This window comes from Zalophus californianus, chromosome 1 (assembly GCF_009762305.2).
Source record: "Zalophus californianus isolate mZalCal1 chromosome 1, mZalCal1.pri.v2, whole genome shotgun sequence".
Lineage (NCBI taxonomy): Eukaryota > Metazoa > Chordata > Mammalia > Carnivora > Otariidae > Zalophus > Zalophus californianus.
The window spans coordinates 23,201,578-23,220,721 of NC_045595.1; the positions used below are offsets into that span (position 1 = coordinate 23,201,578).

The 19,144-nt window shown below is 43.1% G+C and overlaps 1 protein-coding gene across 5 annotated transcripts in view; it reads left to right on the forward strand.

The window, feature by feature from the left end:
• The window catches only part of CACNA2D3 (calcium voltage-gated channel auxiliary subunit alpha2delta 3), an 891,383-nt gene that overhangs the window by 803,023 nt on the left and 69,216 nt on the right, over positions 1-19,144 (forward strand). For all 5 annotated transcript variants that reach the window (XM_035723841.1, XM_027586868.1, XM_027586871.1 and 2 more), the window contains 3 exons: positions 8,670-8,745; positions 11,405-11,457; positions 12,991-13,046. In XM_035723841.1, the coding sequence (XP_035579734.1) occupies positions 8,670-8,745; positions 11,405-11,457; positions 12,991-13,046 (185 nt within the window). The remainder of the gene's footprint in view (positions 1-8,669; positions 8,746-11,404; positions 11,458-12,990; positions 13,047-19,144) is intronic.

A 19,144-nucleotide genomic window follows, 5' to 3' on the forward strand; every position in this document is an offset into this window, starting at 1 on the left:
TGGCAATCCTTATATCAGACAAATTCGATTTTAAAACAAAGACTGTAATAAGAGATGAAGAAGGACACTCTATCCTAGTTAAAGGGTCTATCCAACAAGAAGATCTAACAATTGTAAATATCTATGCCCCTAACATGGAAGCGGCCAATTTTATAAGGCAATTAATAACCAAAGTGAAGAAACACATTGACAACAATACAATAATACCTGGGGACGTTAACACCCCCCTGACTGAAATGGACAGATCATCTAAGCAAAAGATCAACAAGGAAATAAAGACTTTAGATGACACACTGGACCAAATGGACTTCACAGACATATTCAGAACATTCCATCCCAAAGCAATGGAATACACATTCTTCTCTAGTGCCCATGGAACATTCTCCAGAATTGATCACATCCTAGGTCACAAATGAGGTCTCAACTGGTACCAAAAGGTTGGGATTATTCCCTGCATATTTTCAGACTACAGTGCTTTGAAACGAGAACTCAATCACAAGAGGAAAGTCGGAAAGAACTCAAACACATGGAGGCTAAAAAGCATCCTACTAAAGAATGAATGGGTCAACCAGGAAATTAAAGAAGAATTAAAAAAATTCATGGAAACCAATGAAAATGAAAACACAACTGTTCAAAATCTTTGGGATACAGCAAAGGCAGTCCTGAGAGGAAAGTATATAGCAATACAAGCCTTTCTCAAGAAACAAGAAAGGTCTCAAATACACAACCTAACCCTACACTTAAAGGAGCGGGAGAAAGAACAGCAAATAAAGCCTAAACCCAGCAGGAGAAGAGAAATAATAAAGATCAGAGCAGAAATCAATGAACTAGAAACCAAAAGAACAGTAGAACAGATCAACGAAACTAGGAGCTTGTTCTTTGAAAGAATTAACAAGATTGATAAACCCCTGGCCAGACTGATCAAAAAGAAAAGAGAAATGACCCAAATCAACAAAATCATGAATGAAATGGAGAGATCACAACCAACACCAAAGAAATACAAACAATTATAAGAACATACTATGAGCAACTCTATGCCAGCAAATTAGATAACCTGGAAGAAATGGGTGCATTCCTAGAGATGTATCAACTACCAAAATTGAACCAGGAAGAAATAGAAAACCTGAACAGACCTATAGCCACTAAGGAAATTGAAGCAGTCATCAAAAATCTCCCAACAAACAAAAGCCCAGGGCCAGATGGCCTCCCAGGGGAATTCTATCAGACATTTCAAGAAGAATTAATACCTATTCTCCTGAAACTGTTCCAAAAAATAGAAATGGAAGGAAAACTTCCAAACTCATTTTATGAGGCCACCATTACCTTGATCCCAAAACCAGACAAAGACCCCATCAAAAAGGAGAATTACAGACCAATATCCTTGATGAACATGGATGCAAAAATTCTCACCAAAATACTAGCCAATAGGATCCAACAGTACATTAAAAGGATTATTCACCACGACCAAGTGGGATTTACCCTGGGCTGCAAGATTGGTTCAACATCTGCAAATCAATCAATGTGATACAATACATTAACAAAAGAAAGAACAAGAATCATATGATCCTCTCAATAGATGCAGAAAAAGCATGTGACAAAGTACAGCATCCTTTCTTGATCAAAAGTCTTCAGAGTATAGGGATAGAAGGTACATACCTCAATATCATAAAAGCCATCTATGAAAAACCTACAGCGAATATGATTCTCAAGGTCAGGAATGCGGCAGGGATGTCCACTATCACCACTGCTATTCAACATAGAAGTCCTAGCCACAGCAATCAGACAACAAAAAGAAATCAAAGGCATCCAAATCGGCAAAGAGGAAGTCAAACTCTCACTCTTTGCAGATGATATGATACTGTATGTGGAAAACCCAAAACACTCCACCCCAAAACTGCTAGAACTCATACAGGAATTCAGTAAAGTAGCAGGATATAAAATCAATGCACAGAAATCAGTGGCATTCCTATACGCCAACAACAAGACAGAAGAGAGACAAATCAAGGAGTCGATCCCATTTACAATTGCACCCAAAACCATAAGAAACCTAGGAATAAATCTAACCAAAGAGGCAAAGGATCTGTACTCAGAAAACTATAAAATACTCGTGAAAGAAATTGAGGAAGACACAAAGAAATGGAAAAATATTCCATGCTCATGGATTGGAAGAACAAACATTGTGAAGATGTCAATGCTACCTAGAGCAATCTACACATTCAATGCAATCCCCATCAAAATACCATCCACTTTTTTCAAAGACATGGAACAAATAATCCTAAAATTTGTATGGAACCAGAAGAGACCCCGAATAGCCAGAGGAATGTTGAAAAAGAAAAGCAAAGCTGGCGGCATCACAATTCTGGACTTCCAGCTCTATTACAAAGCTGTCATCAAGACAGCATGGTACTGGCACAAAAACAGACACATAGATCAATGGAACAGAATAGAGAGCCCAGAAATGGACCCTCAACTCTATGGTCAACTAATCTTCGACAAAGCAGGAAAGAATGTCCAATGGAAAAAAGACAGTCTCTTCAACAAATTGTGTTGGGAAAATTGGACAGCCACATGCAGAAGAATGAAACTGGACCATTTCCTTACACCACACACAAAAACAGACTCCAAATGGTTGAAAGACCTAAACGTGAGACAGGAGTCCATCAAAATCCTAAAGGAGAACACAGGCAGCAACCTCTTCGACCCCAGCCACAGCAACTTCTTCCTAGAAACATCGCCAAAGGCAAGGGAAGCTAGGGCAAAAATGAACTATTGGGATTTTATCAAGATAAAAAGCTTTTGCACAGCAAAAGAAACAGTCCACAAAACCAAAAGACAACCGACAGAATGGGCGAAAATATTTGCAAATGACATATCAGATAAAGGGCTAGTATCCAAAATCTATAAAGAACTTATCAAACTCAACACCCAAAGAACAAATAATCCAATCAAGAAATGGGCAGAAGACATGAACAGACATTTTTCCAAAGAAGACATCCAAATGGCCAACAGACACATGAAAAAGTGCTCAACATCGCTCGGCATCAGGGAAATCCAAATCAAAACCTCCATGAGATAACACCTCACACCCGTCAGAATGGCTAAAATTAACAAGTCAGGAAACGACAGATGTTGGCGGGGATGCGGAGAAAGGGGAACCCTCCTACACTGTTGGTGGGAATGCAAGCTGGTGCAACCCCTCTGGAAAACAGTATGGAGGTTCCTCAAACAGATGAAAATAGAGCTACCCTATGACCCAGCAATTGCACTACTGGGTATTTACCCCAAAGATACAAATGTAGGGATCCGAAGGGGTACGTGCACCCCGATGTTTATAGCAGCAATGTCCACAATAGCCAAACTGTGGAAAGAGCCAAGATGTCCAATGACAGATGAATGGATAAAGAAGATGTGGTCCATATATACACAATGGAATATTATGCAGCCATCAAAAGGAATGAGATCTTGCCATTTGCAACGACATGGCTGGAACTGGAGGGTGTTATGCTGAGTGAAATAAGTCAATCAGAGAAAGACATGTATCATATGACCTCACTGATATGAGGAATTCTTAATCTCAGGAAACAAACTGAGTGTTGCTGGAGTGGTGGGGGGTGGGAGGGATGGGGTGGCTGGTGATAGACACTGGGGAGGGTATGTGCTACGGTGAGCACTGTGAATTGTGCAAGACTGTTGAATCACTGATCTGTACTTCTGAAACAAATAATGCAACATATGTTAAGAAAAAAGAAAAAGAAGAAGATAGCAGGAGGGGAAGAATGAAGGGGAGTAAGTCGGAGGGGGAGAGGAACCATGACAGACTATGGACTCTGAGAAACAAACTGAGGGTTCTAGAGGGGAGGGGGGTGGCGGGATGGGTTAGCCCGGTGATGGGTATTAGGAAGGACACGTATTGCATGGAGCACTCGGTGTTATGCAGAAACAATGAATCATGGAACACTACATCAAAAACTAATGATGTAATGTATGGTTATTAACATAACAATAAAAAATTTAAAAAAAAAAGAATTTTCTGTGTTCCTCTGCCCTGTCCTGTCACTTGCAAGTTGAGAGCTGCCCCAGAGAACACATTTTAAGGCTCAACAAAGAATACATATTTTTTTTTTTTAAAGATTTTATTTATTTATTTCAGAGAGAGAGAGAATGAGAGACAGAAAGCACGAGGGGGAAGGGGGTCAGAGGGAGAAGCAGACTCCCTGCCGAGCAGGGAGCCCGATGTGGGACTCGATCCCGGGACTCCAGGATCATGACCTGAGCCGAAGGCAGTCGCTTAACCAACTGAGCCACCCAGGCGCCCAAAGAATACATATTTTTACAAGCTATCCTACTGAGTCACTTTACTTCTCATAGTTGTAGATTCAAAAACGCTTAAATATGTCCCCTGGTTAGTTTCTATGTCAAATGCCTCCCTGCCTTGTTTTTAGGACTGTATTTGCAAACATTAAGCTGTTTCAAGATTGGTTTTTAGGCAAATTGTTTAGCCAGACCTCATTCAGTGAGTCATTGCAGGTAAAGGACCTGGCCTCCTGGGCACACAGTAAGTGTTTAATAAATGCTGGTCCCTGCAGTTCCTCATAAGTCGAAATTAGCTGAGCTCATGCCTTTGAGATTGAACTTTCTAGTTCTTAGAAGAAATATTTTTCTTGGTCGCGATTTTTGTCTTGTTGGAAAAGAGTAGAATCAGCAAAATCGCTTTCAGCAGGTCCCAGTGTCATGGGCCTGTCATCCACGGTGCACACAGGGCTGTCTATGTTTTCTCTGCAGCACTTTGAGTTCTTCTTCAGACACCGTATCTGCTTTCCGTCAGAGTTTCAAAGAGACCCGTCTAGGGAGCACAGAGATGCTAATGATAAGGTCTCAGCTGTAGCCTGCGGCTGAAGTGGCCTGATGGGGATGTCATGGGGATTAAGGCATGTTATCTGTAATAAGAATAAAGTCCCACTGCTGAGTGCAGTGAGGCAGCACCAATCTTGGGCTGGGCATGCGGCTCGGGGCTTATTTTAGAGCCGAATGAAAGCGGGCAATTATCATGTTCTTTAACTATAATCAGCCAAACAGGATACAGGTAGCCACAAAATGGAGTTATTTAAAACAGTAACAAAATCACTTCAAAAAGGGTAATAATCTGGAAGTCTCTCTTTCTGCAACATCTAGTTAAAGCTGTCTAAGCGTGGAGAAGACAGGGGAGGCTTGTTCTGTAACCTCCTCAATGGCAATCAGATCAGGAAAACTTCTTGGGAAATGAAAGGCAGGATCCCTGGCCCCAAGGCTGCCCCACAGCCGTTCAGTTTGGCCTCACCATGTAAAGGAGAGCCTTTGAAAATGATCCCAGGAGAATCCCAAGCTTCCTGGGAGGGTAGCTCTCGAGGGGGCTCTTGCTAGCCTGGCCACCTGGTCCCTCCTGGCCCACTGACCACAGACTTGAAAGCTGATTCTGGACTTTGGCTATGAGACCTTGTCTTGGTAGCATTTTCTGTGACATTCCAATGAGACTGGGATAGGGCACGGGGCAGAATTCTAAGCATTTCCCAGAATCTGTCAGAGCCTGCTCCTGAGCAGAAGGCAGAGTGAGGGGGATTCAGCTTGACCCCCATCTAATTCTGCCTCTGCTATTTGTTAGGGGTGTGAACTTGGACACACTACTGAGGCTGGCTGAGACTCGGTTTGGTCCTCTGTGAAATGGGGATGATTAGAATCTATCTTGTAGGGATATGCTTCCAAGAGTACCTTGCTCACATTTGCTAAATAGAGCTCAGTAGACATGAGCTATTGTTATCATGGTCCTCAGGTATGAAGCCCATGGACAGAAGTTCCTGTCATGTCTCGATAACCCTGGTGCGACTCCTGAAGGTGTCTTGTACCGCAGTAACAGGTGCAAATTTTACGCTGCATCGTATGTGCCAATGAGCTAAGAAAATCAGGAGGCCTGTCCCTCCTCCAGCCAGCTGGGTAAAGCCTGAGTCAATTCCCATTGCATTAAACACCACCCCCATTAATTAATAATGGCAGTGAAAACCAGACTAATAAATTGTAACAGCTGCTGCAGGCTTGCCTTCTGCTGAATGCTTCCTCCATACCGGATCCTGTGCTAAATGCAACACGCATATGACCTCAGGTCATCCCATAATCCTCCCGATAAGGTAGCCATTTTTCTCACCATTTTACAGAGGAAACTGAGCACCCAAAGAGTAAGACAAAACAAAACAAACAAAACCACTGTAATAAGTGGACGAGTTAGGATGGAGCTCAGGTGTTATTGACTTCGAAGCTGTTGCTTTAACCACTAGACCATACGGCCAGTCACTTGAGCCCTTGGGAATGGGGTAGCTTTAAGATCCCAAACTCCAACAAAGAACAAAATGAGGCTTTCTGTTGTAAGGATCATAACAAAGTTAACATGCTACATAGTATATTTCAGTATATTTCCACATGTCTGATTATTTAAATCTCAGGACATCTTTGTGAGTCATTTTACAAGGGAGAAAATGAAGCCTCAGAAGAGGGTTAGCATCTTGCTCAAGATTGCACCTTAGAGGGGCGCCTGAGTGGCTCAGTTGGTAAAGCATCTGACTTCGGCTCAGGTCATGATCCCAGGGTCCCGGGATTGAGCCCCACGTCGGGCTGCGCGCTCCCTCTTCCTCTGCCCCTGCCCCTCCCCCTGCTCGTGCGTGCTCTCTCTCTCTCTCTCTCAAATAAATAAATAAAATCTTAAAATAAAAAAAAAAAGATTGCACCCTGGATAATGGCACCCGGATAATAACATTTCAAACCGAGGCCATACTGTATCCATGTCTATAAGACTCCAAGCGCAGGCACGTTCCACTCAACCCGTGCTGCCTCTCACCACACTCTGGCCCAAGTTCCAGCTGTAGGGACAGAGTTGAGCAGTATGAAAAGGATGAAGCTAATCATAATTCTTGCCAAGTCCTAGAAAGCCCTTCCAGGGGCACCTACAGAAATCCCCTGGATGAGGTGGAGACTATGGCATAGTGGGGCAGTCAGGGACCGAATAGAGTTATCCCTTGTGGTCTGCAGTTGGTTCCATGGTTGGGGGTAGCATCAGGGCTATGCCAATGATGAACATTTCAGTGGAAATTTGTTCAGGGACTTCCCTGAGCCAGATGCTTGGCTGGTTCATGGGCTTCAGTTCTGTCTCAATAAACTCAGATTCTCCTGGCATCCGCTGTAAAGAAAAAAGCCAGAGGACAGTGAACAAGACTAGAAGAAATGTTCTGATGTGGGAGAGGCTTTGGGGATTTGCTGGGAGTGTGACCACTGGGGCCCTCCTAGGCTCTGCTCCCAGACACCTATGTGATGCTGGTCAGGAGCCCGTTTCCATCTTGATTTGGTCAAGCATGGTCAGTTTTCTACTTGGGGCCCATAGATGGTTCTCTGTTAATCTGTTTGTGTGATGCTTCCAGCATATTGTCCAGAAGAGGAGGTCTTCATCCCATAGTTTGAATTTGACCTCTTCTATCTAGTTGTGACATCATTTCTTCAAGACTCAGGCAATCAGGCAATCATTCATGCCTTCAACTTTTGGAAGCTGAATGCCTTCTCCATGTTGGGTGCTGGGCTAGTGCTTGGGGTCCAACACCTGTCCTGCTGCATGGAACTTTTATTCTGGTGTCCATTTGCAGCCCAACATTAAATATGCTCAGGTTAAGCATTGTATTATTCTAGAAAGGAATCCCTTCTGGGAGAATTCCTTGCAGTTATTTAGAAGTTCATGTATGGCAGTATTAACATGTCATCTGGCAGTTATGTAATTCAGGCCAGACTTCAAGTGTCTCCTTTTTGGGGGTGCCAGAGTAGTGGGAAGGGGAGCTGGTAGGAGGATGGAAGACATGTTGCCTTTGGGATAAGATGTTTGCTCCTTTTAGAACCTTTAACTGGCTACCAGAAACCGCCATTCTCTATTCTCTATAAAGTTGTTGATGAGGAATTAAAATATGTGGAACAATTATAAAATGAAATGTCTTGGCAATTGAGTAAAGATCATAATTGGAAATGAGAGCTATACTTTCATCACAAGTGGAGGAAAAAAAAAATCCATATTCTTGTTTCATAAATGGTACTGTTTTCAAAAGCAAAAATATAGTCACTGTTATGGTGGTGGTAGTTGGGAGTGGGGATTACAACAGATGAGCCAAATGGTTTCCAAAAAATTGTCAAAGTGCCGGACTTACCTTGGTCCAGGGTTGTTTCCTAGTGCTTGAGGGAGACAGAGGATCCTGCCAATTCTGAACTCAAAATGGCCCCTCCCAGCTCTCCTCCACCCTGGAGACAGGGCCCAAGCGGATTCCCCCCAGGGCCCAGAATCTAGTTCAGGTCCCTCTGGAGTATCCTCTTCCATGCAAATCAACCTTGTTTAAACCAAAATGGTTGTTTCCTCAAGCTGGGGTGTTTCTCATCCCTGTCTCCTCATCTAATCCCAATACTTTTACTCCCTTCGCTCTTCAGGTTCCAAGTGTGACCTGTCCGTATCTCCAGTCCTAGACTTGGCGTGTTCCTCGTTTGCCATCTTTATTAGGCCTGCATTTATTTGTGTTTGTCACTGCTGCACTTGGTGGTGGTGTGGTGACCTTTCACCATGCTGGTTCACACGTAGCTTCCCATTTAGTGACCCTCCTTTCTATTCTTTCCTATAGAATTACCCTTTATGACTATCAGGCCATGTGCAGGGCCAACAAGGACGGCAGTGATGGTGCCAGTGGCCTATTGGATGTAAGTACGGTGCAGTCACCCAAAACACGGGGGTCATGTGCCTGTCTGTTTCTGAGTGTGAGCATATCTTTATCTTTGGAGTAATCAAGTTTATCTTTTTCGAAACCATGAATGTTTTAAAGTGTCTCTTGATTTTACTGGTTAAGAAAAACCACTTCCATTCAAACCCAAATCCATTGATTGTATGAATGGAAAGCAGGTCTGACGTCTTTGATGGACAAATGTGCCCCCTTTTGATGGATAGAAAAGGGGAGAAGTTTTGGAGATTCTCTCATTCTCATATAAAAGAGAATTTGAGTTGGTTCATCAGAAATCTGCCCTTTGGTTTGTAAGAAACCTATTAGCCTGCGAACAAATTCACATTTGGATCATAGATTCTCTACCCTAATCAGGATGCTGCTGAGCTTCGGTGTATCATTTTTGCCGGAGCTGGTTCCATCCGTGATGTCACAGTGGAGAACCAATCAACATAGTGTATCATTAGAAACAGGCTTTCAGACTGTCAGAAATTAACTATTATAATTTACTCCCAGTTAAAAAACATAATTTACAATGTATAAGCAATGTAAGTTTGGCTACCTGTCACCTGAAAACACAGGAAAAACAGTTACAGTATACTTCGACATAACCCCGCATGCGTATATAATAAATGTAATCTTTGCATGTTATCATTTTGTAAATTCCAAAAATTAACCTAAAATCTGGTTTGAAACACAAAATTTATGAACTATTTTGGTTTTTAAAATATAAACACACACCTTCTCATTTGCAGATGTAAGATCTTGCAAGGAGATTATTTAAAAGCTGGCTATTTAACATGGTTCTCCTCCACTGAGGGAGGAAGAAATGATTTGGAGCTGGAAAATTTCTGAAAGGCAACTAGGAACTGAAAGTTGAATGTTTTGGAAAAATACCGCTTTTTAGTGAGAATCAACATGCCTTTCCAAATCCAACTTCCCTAGACTTAGCATAAATATTTCTAGACTTAAAAAGTTCCCAAGATAGGTTTTCATCATTAGGCTTAAAAGCTCAATGGCTTTACCCTTCAGAATGATAATGTGCATTTAAATTTTTAATCCTGTATTTCCATAATCCCTTTGTGTACCCATACATTGAGCCAATGTCTGGCACAGAATGCTTGAGTGCCCTTCCTCCCCTCCCACCCACACCTCTGCCCCCGAGGGAGCTGCCCCTGTGCCTGCCCCTCCCCAACTCCAGAGCGACCCTAACTCCTCTATTCATTCCCTCCTCCCAAGGACCCACATTACCAAGGACTCCTGAAATGTCACTACCCATCCCGGCAGGTACAAAGGCACAGAACTGTCCCAGGGTCTGACCACCAGGGTCTTTTTGAAAGAAAGATGGTTCTTTTCCAAGCAATAAGAAATATAATGGCAGAACCACCGGACTGCAGGTAGCATTCGGTTTGAGAAAATGGTTAATAGTTCACATCCTTATCTGATCCTAATCCTGAGGGCACTGTGATTGAGGGAATGATGTTGATACACTCAATTAAATCAGAGCAAGAGATCCAGTCTGAAATCTGTGTGGGCTGAGAATAACCCCAGTAGACTGTTATTATTGTTGTTTTGTTCACTGACTTACTAACCTGAAAAGGGCAATGTCAAGAATGGTTAGAGGTAAATTGTTTTTTTGTTTTATTTAAAACTGGATAATTCCCCCATTCCTACTTCTCATCTTTATCATCAAAATGCTCAGAAGGTAGGATTAAATACCCATAACTTCAGAGACCAGGATTTGGTATTTCAATTCTCTGATAACCTAAAGGCAACCACAAAAGGTTCTGAGATTTTTTCTGGACCTGCCATCTGGGGGGCGGGGGAGGGAAGGCTTTGCCAAAGTCAGCGCCTCTCTCAAGTGCATCCACTGCAGGAATATCTGGCATATGTAGATTCAAAGAGCCAACTGAGGGGGAGACCTGCTACTTTCCAGAATTCGGGAAATTGAATTATCCACATAGAAAATATCATGGAGTAAACAATCTGACTGCTTTTTTAAATTAAAATATTCTAAAATAAAGATTAGGCTGTCAATGCCTTCTTTTTAGAGTTGAAGGGGATTTTCTGCAAGGATAAAATCACATGTTTATATGGTTGTCATTTTTTTTTTTCCAAATCCAAATATGTATGTGTGAGAAAAGGCAGCTTAAATCCTACATAACTCCTGGGCAACATTAAAATCAAGTATATGCAACTTGCGCTTATTTCAGTGAATGACATACAGTGATGGAGAACAGGGAATCACCTTTCTGAGAGGCAGATCTGTGAATTACCATTTGAAATTAGTTATATGATTTTAGCGCCTCAGCATTAGGCTGCAAAATATTAGCCCCTGGAGGGTAAAGTTTTAAACATCGTTCGCTGAACTTCCTTTTTCCTCCCAGAGATAACCCCTGTATTAGATCATGTTTATTTTACTTGTAAATCACATCTCACTACAGGGTAGTTCAAAGTTTTAAAATGTTAGTTTTAGGATACAGTATCCAACCCTGTTCTTCTTTTAGCTAGAGCTTCACTGTTTTTTAAGGTGATACCAATCTCTCTCGAAGAATAACATTGTCTTTATGTAAAGCCTTAAGTTAAACTACAAATTTCATATGTGATGCATTGTTTTCAATGAACTGAATTCTTCTCTTCAGCCTTATAATGCCTTCCTTGCTGCAGTAAAATGGATAATGACAGAACTTGTCTTGTAAGTACAATTTGCTTCATTTTTAAAGAGTAATATTGTTTTTCTTTTGTATTATAAAGTGAATTGGAAGACTGTATTTCATATTTTCAATAACCATTAGATTCAGAATGCTCTGAGATAACCTCATTGAACATCTCGAAATATTGAAAGCTGAGACCAAAAAATTATCTTTCAGTTATTCATGGTCACTGCTTATGCCCTTATGTCATTGCTTAGCAGACTAACAGCTTGCAATATACAAACCAAATTTATTTATTGTGGTTAGTGTTAAATTTAACATGGATGTCTGGCTGTTTTTAATGCAGCCTGGGTGGGCTGTGGTCAGAAGAACAAATTGCCAGGGCTGCCCACTCTGCTCCTTCGGATGTGTTGGCATGTGTAAGGGTGGGGAGGAAGGGGGCTTGTGCAGTCGTGGGCCAGGCGCTGGGGGCTTTTCTCAGGTGTGAATTAATTGTTTACCCTGTCAAACTACAGTCCTATTTGGAGGGTGCTGGCTGCATCTGTGACTTAGGTCAGATTGAAATGGCACGAAGATGAAAGGCTTGACTCCCAGAAAAGATATTGGACACATGACAGAAACACCGTATCCCACAAAAGGGAGGAATTCCATGGATGAGCATGAAAACCAGATTGTTTAAGCTGCACCAAACTCTCAGATTCTGATTTTGCCCACCGTGGCTCCTCTTCTGAGTGTTTGAGGCAGATTTCTTACCATTTGACGAACAGCCATTGTCTTCTTCATTGCTTTAATGTAACCTATATCAATTTAACAATATTATAAATTGAAATTCATTTCTCTTATGTACATAAGAGGCAGAAAATATAATAACAGACAATAGTGAGATTTTGAATGACAGTGAGCTGCTGGAGGTAGCATTCATGAGCCTAAAAGAGAAATGATGGAATTTTGATCTATCTCTATTCATTTGGAGGGTGGTTTATATTACTTTTGCATTTTTTACTAGCAATTGGGAAATTCTGATTTTTTTTTTTTGAAGTTGCATTGTGGCATAATTTCATCAAGAGAAGTTTGTTCCGTCTATGCCTACACACACGCGCACTGACACACACACACACACACACACACACAGGGCTGAACAGGTTTGCATTGTAGTATAAATCTGGAAAGCATCCTTTATTACTGCAGATCATAGTCTAGGTAGAGAATATGCTATTTGTATCTCTGCATGAAAGCAGAAGAAGCCCTTTGGAAATTGACTTTTTACTATAGACTCAGACTATAACTGGAAAATCATTTCTGCCTACAAGCAGGATATTTCTCCACAGAGTCCCTGAGTCTAGGGAAACCCGATTTCAGGGTTTGGCTGGGATTGGTGATCAAATAGCCTTTCACAAGTAAGATAAAGCCCAGTGAAAATTCCATGGTCACAGAACCAACCGTGCTGGTACCTTCCGATCATGTTGTTACTGTTTCAAATGCAGTGAGTGAGCAATGCTGAATAACAGAATGTCACTGTCCCATTCAGGGGGCAGATGACCAAATAACCCTGGGCTTTTGCATCCCCTGTTTAGGTTCCTGGTGGAATTTAACCTCTGCAGTTGGTGGCACTCAGATATGACAGCTAAAGGTAAGCAGCAGCCAGTTCCCATTTCTCAGCTCAGAGTGATAAACCCAGGGTTCACTGGCTACTTTTCATCAAGGATGGGCTCACGCACAACTGCCCAGGACAAAGTGATGATTTTTCAGCTCTGTCAACATCTGTGCTGACTGCAGCGCTGTCCCGTCTGACCAGAAATTCCACAGGTTTCATTCTGCCCATGTTGAATGTACACTTTGACATGTTTCCTTAAGTAAGACTTTGAGGTCATACGTTGCACCAGTGAATTCTTCAACAAGCTCATGGGCAGTGCTTAAAATCGAAGGGAGACGCACATTGCCTTTTTCAAGCTTGAGTGAATGGATAACCACTCTGGTTTTTTGTTTGTTTGATCATTTTTTTTATAATTATCCTCATAAAATATAAATCGAATCATATTACTCTCCCCACTCAAAAGCCTTCAACGATTTGAGCAGTAATTAGTAGAAACTCTCAGAGGTGTGAGTTGCAGAATTAGATGAGTATGGATTTCAGTCCTGGCTCCAAGGTTCGCCTTTGGCAAGTTAGCTGATCTCTTCAAGACTCAGTTTCCCCATAGTAAGCAAACTGGGAGACATAACAAATATTATTTACCTCCTGTCATGTATGTGCTTAATGATACATCATACTATATGCTGAGCATGGTGACTGGAACATAATGAGCCCTCAAAAATGACAACTGTAATTAACTTCCGATACCAGCGTTGACCCTGTTGACCACAATGATGACTAATCGGGTCCCGAGGCCCTACAAAGCCGGTGCTCTTTCCCGAGGGCGGTCTCGCAGCCCTCTGCCCCACCTGCTCCGTCACACGCTGCTTCTCAGATAACCCTCTGCTCTTTCTTTTCCTGCGTGCGTTCATTCATGCTCATTTTCTTACCTGGGATGACGGGAACTGGCAGTATGCTAGATGGCTACCATGTTTATTATTATTATTTTTTAATTATCTGTCTTTATCAAAGAGGTAGATTAATAATGTTGCAGCCTTCCCCAGGGACTGGCTGTATTTCAATCTGACGTTTCCTCTTGCGTCCCTTAAGATCCCAGTCAGGGAGGATTCCCTCAGGTCTTCCAGGAAGAGTTAGCAGCATTTCCTTCTTGCTTCCATCCCGGTCAGCTCACATTTTTATTTCCCCAGCTCTTCTGCACCATCATTGTCTCACTTTGTTGGCCTTACACTAGAATTTCTTGATGGCAGGAGCTATGCCTTATAACCACTGTGATCCCTTAGCACCTAACTGGTGCTCAGTGAATTGTAGGCACTCAGTCTCTGCTTACTGCATACCCTAACAATTCTTATGCCGGGTGTGACCATTATAGCCACTGGCATTACAGCTTTATAATTTACAAATAGGCCTCTATTGCCTAAATTCAGGAACTCCCTCATTTCTGGTTAGAGTATGACATGGAAGGACACCTTCAGAGAGGTGTATATGAGCACACAGCTGCACCGGATGGCCTCTGATTACAGTGAACCTAATCCAGGCGTGTTTGGGGTCGGCCCAATCCTGAGAAGCTGAGCCCAGGGAAGCAGCATCTGTGTGCCCTGTTCTCTCTCACACTCACACACTCACACCGTCCTGGTGACCCTTAGCATGTGAGCTCCATGCTTGCCCTGTTGGGCTAGGACCTGCTTTGAACGTCCATAACCCCACTTCTAGAAATCTAAATAAAGTGGGGTCAGAGCAAAGTATTCTAGGACACCCTGTCCTAGATCATCACTGTCATCCCTGAGGACCTGATGATTGCAAATACTGGGAACTCTTTAAGTGATGAGCAATAGGGACAATTCCAAAATAAATGACAGCCCATCCACGGAGAGGCAGAGAAAACCTTTTCACAAGATTCTGTTTCAAAAACAGATCTTTTTAACCAGATCAAAAATGTTCATGAAATTAAGTAATATAGCAAGATAAACAATATACAGAACTGTATGTACCCCAGGAAAGCATCCAATGGGGGGGGGACGAAGGGGGATATGGATTTAATTAGGGCCAGCAATCAGTATGGCCAGTGGGGAGTCAATAAGCAAAGAACAAAATATGAATTAGGAAGGGAAGACTATTATGTGCCCCAAGAAAATTTTGCCTATAACGCAAACCTGCTTTCGATGAAAACTGCGCATGATTTGGAAGTGAGATCTGAGAAAGGACCTATTAAATGGGTGCTTGCTCTCTTGTTCTTTTTACTTTCCTTATTCCACTAGCTTCTCCACTGGTTTACCATTAGGAATGGAAAAGGTTAGATGAGATTAAAAGGGAGGGACGGAAGAAGGAAGATCATTGGAGGCCAGGAGAATGCACTGCAAGTTGGTCACGGGGCTGTTCTCACCACAGCCCCAGGCCCTGGGGACAAGTCACCTGGGCTTCAAATCTGGCTTTGAGCTCTGGGAGGCTGGAGCGGCTGTTTTGCCTAGATGAAGTGCTCTGGCCTGGAATCAGGCATCCTCCTTCTGGCTGCTGAAATAGCTGCTTGCTCCTGGGCAAGTCTCTTGGTCTCTCTGGGCTCTGGTTTCCTGGTTGGTCAGCAGAGCTAACCATGGACCTAACGCGGATGTAAGAGATGGGTCAGGCGGCGCATGCTAAGCCCATGGGCAGACAGGGCACAGAGCTGGTGGGTGGTGCTTACGCTTTGGGCAGCGGTGGCTTTTGTGACTGAGACCCTGAGACTGAGACGCTTTTAGGAGAGTGTTCAGTGCTGAGGGCAGCAGGCTGGTCGTCTTCAGGGTTTGCTTTTTGGCATCCCTCTTCACAACCGTATGCCTGCCCACCTCTGGCTGAGGAGCTTCCGAGGTAAGCATGAGAATGGCCCACCTCTTTATGCCAACCTGCATCCCCATTTCCCCTGTTCTTACTCACTCTGGCCTGCTTCCCTTCCCCATGACCTGATGATGCAGGCATCTGCGTACCCTCTTATGCTGATCCTTCAGATTTGACAATCAGTTTAAAAGTTTTTGTTATATGCCAGTCACTGTGATCTTTGCTCAGACCAGTGGTTTTGAACCGGGGGTGGGGGGAGGGGGTGCGGATTTTTTTTCTCCCAGGAGTCATTGCGATGTTTGGAGACATTTTTGGTTGTCACCACTGGGGGTGGGTTGGGGTGTTACTGACAGCTGTGGGTAGAAGCCAGGGATGCTGCTAAACATCCTAGGACACACAGCCCCTCACAACAAAGAATTATCCTACTCAAAATGTCAGTAGTGTCACTGTTGGGAAACCCTGGTGTAGACCGAAGAGTATAGGGTAGGGGATAAAGAATAAGGAAGAAGGATATGGGGCGCTTGGGTGGCTCAGTCGGTTAAACATGTGCCTTCAGCTCAGGTCATGATCCCGGAGTCCCAGGATCGAGTCCCACATCGAGCTTCCTACACAGTGGAGAGTCTGCTTCTCCTTCTGACCCTCCCCCCTCTTGTGCTTTCTCTCTCACTCCCCCTCAAATAAATAAGTAAATATCTTAAAAAAAAAAAAAAAGGAAGAAGGATGTGGTCTTTGCACTCATGATGCTTACAGAAACGTATGAAGGTTCCCGTTCTGAGATTTCATACCCCCTCACCCCTCCTCCCCCTGTACCAGGACCAACAACAAGGAGAATTTCAGCTAAGAGAAATCAGATGATGCTTCATCTGTCCATATTATGTTTTAGAAGCTTTTTATAAAGTTCCTTAATAGATAATTCCAAGTCATGTCATCCTTTTGCCACACTGTGAGACCTTCCCCCAGACTGTAGACAGACCTTGTCAAATGATGGTATCGTCACCACACGATGTGCTAGCATACAATGGAGTGCTCTTCCATTTCCAGAGTGTGGGCACTAGACGATCTTCAGATCATTTCATCAAACCTGAGAGGTGGGGACTGCTGGAATTTGTCACTAAACCTTTCTGAGCTACTTGAGTCAGACAGCTACTAGATGATGGGCTCAGACATGAGCCAAGAGCTCAGCTAGATGGCAGTGAGCAAGGCAGCCCGCCTTCTTGGAACCCCTGTGTGGGACTGGCTACTGTACGTGGATTGTCTCATTCGGGCCTATAAGCCTCTGCTGGACAGGGCTGCCTTTTTCCATTTCACAGATGGAGAAATGAATTTGAATGGGGGTGCATGGACTTGTCCTTGGGGCTGCTATCGTCTGGGTGTCTTTGTTAAAGGAAAATGTAAATTCTTAGACCCAGAGCATAAGGAGAGAAAGGTTTCACAGCAATATTGACTTGCAAGGTTTCTTCATTCTAATTTTACCATTCCCTCGCTAGATAAAGACCCTGCACTGAGACATACATCTTTGTTTAGCTAAAAATGGAATCCATAATTACACTGTTTATCTGCTTCATTTCCTTAATGAAGGGGACTGTGGAAGCCCATTTCTGCCTGATTATCACAAAGGTATCATTTTGGCGAAGTTGCACAAAGAGAATGGAGCTTACTGGCACCGAGTATGAATGGGGGTGCATTCACAGAGACAAAAGAAGAGGAAAGCTTTTCAAATGGCAACTCTATTCATTCCCAGTTGTCTGCCCATAATTACTGTGAACCCAAGTCAGTTATTCTCATCAGGGACATTTGTTGCTAAGGGAAAATTAAAGAAATTCAATTGTGTGGATGCTCCATTGGGTGCTTCATTGTGAGTGAGTGGTAGGTCATGGCTTCAGCTTGAGACTGCCTGCCTAATGGGGACGGGAGGTAGAGCAGTGTAAAGGCCCAGAATGGTGGCGCCAGGATGTGACCGTGCAGAAGCGGGTCCGGGCTCCCGAGCTCACGGCAGTGTGGCTTGGGACAGGCAGCGTCACTTAATTTCTCTGGGCTGTAGCTTCTTCGCCTATAAAACAGGAGAGTGGCAGGCCTTCCTCACTGCATGGTGGTGAGGACTTTGCCCATGGAAAGGGCCTAATGTCGTGTTTGGCGTGTAGTGAGTGCTTCGTGAGTATTGGCTGTGAAGGTGGCGATGGTGGTTTTGCTGTTTAAGGAAATGATGGTCATGGCGAGTCTCTTCCTGGGGGTCTCAAGGCAGTCCATGTCTGCTTTCTGAACCCCTGTTTTCCATACAATAAGGAATCAGCCTAGCTGAGCTTCATGACCTCTTGTACGGACACCTTTGTAAGATAATGCGTTGTAAGTGCCCAATGGCTAAACCAGCCTTCTGGAGATCACTGGAAGCCTGAGCTATGGATTTAGAATTGCATAGATAAGCAGTAATGACTGGCAAATATATGTGGTGTCCGTGGCACTGCAGACAAAGAAAGGTCTTCATAATAAACCATGTTATTTAGATTAAATGTGGCCTGGTTTTATACGATAATTCGCATGTGGCCCAAAAGCACAGCAAGAGGCTTGCAGCCAATCTATAGTCTGTGTTGCAAACAGAACCAACGAGGGTTTATCGCCACATCAGTATGGGTGCCCTGCAATTGTCAAGGGAACAAGGATTTCATTTCCAGGAAGGAGCAGAGCCAAATGAGCCTCACCATTGAGAGCGCTGGACTGATTCCATTGTAACTGGGCCCAGACAATCACAATTAGAGATGGTGCAATTATCGGGCCCGTTTAAATCATGTGTGCTGCCTATCTCAGCCAGCCCCAAAGACCTTTCTTCCTTTCTTTCATTGGCCGAACTTCACAGAGCAGTTAAATATATGTGTGCTGGAGCCAGACGGCCCAAGTTCAAATTTTGGCTCTGCCACATACTTACTGGATGAATTTGGGCAATTCATTCGGTTCTCTCCTCCATTCACTAATCTGCAAAACAGAGATAACCATGGTTCTCACCTTACAGTTTATTCTTTTTTTTATGTTGTCATGTTTTACTGTTAAATAAATTAATACATGTAAAGCAGAACAGCACCTGGCATGTAGTAATTTCTTAATAAATGTAGCCATTACCATCATGAGCTTATTATGTGCCATCTGCATGTGTGTGCCATATCCACTCATGTTGGGTTTTTTTTTTTTACTTGATCTTTATTTCATTTTAATGGACTCATTTTTTGAAATTCAAATAATTTAAATATTAAAAGAAAGTTTCCCAAATGGAAAGTTGCTCTCACTTGCTATACAAAGGAGTCAAGTGCGAACACAAGAACCATGAAAATAAAAAGTGT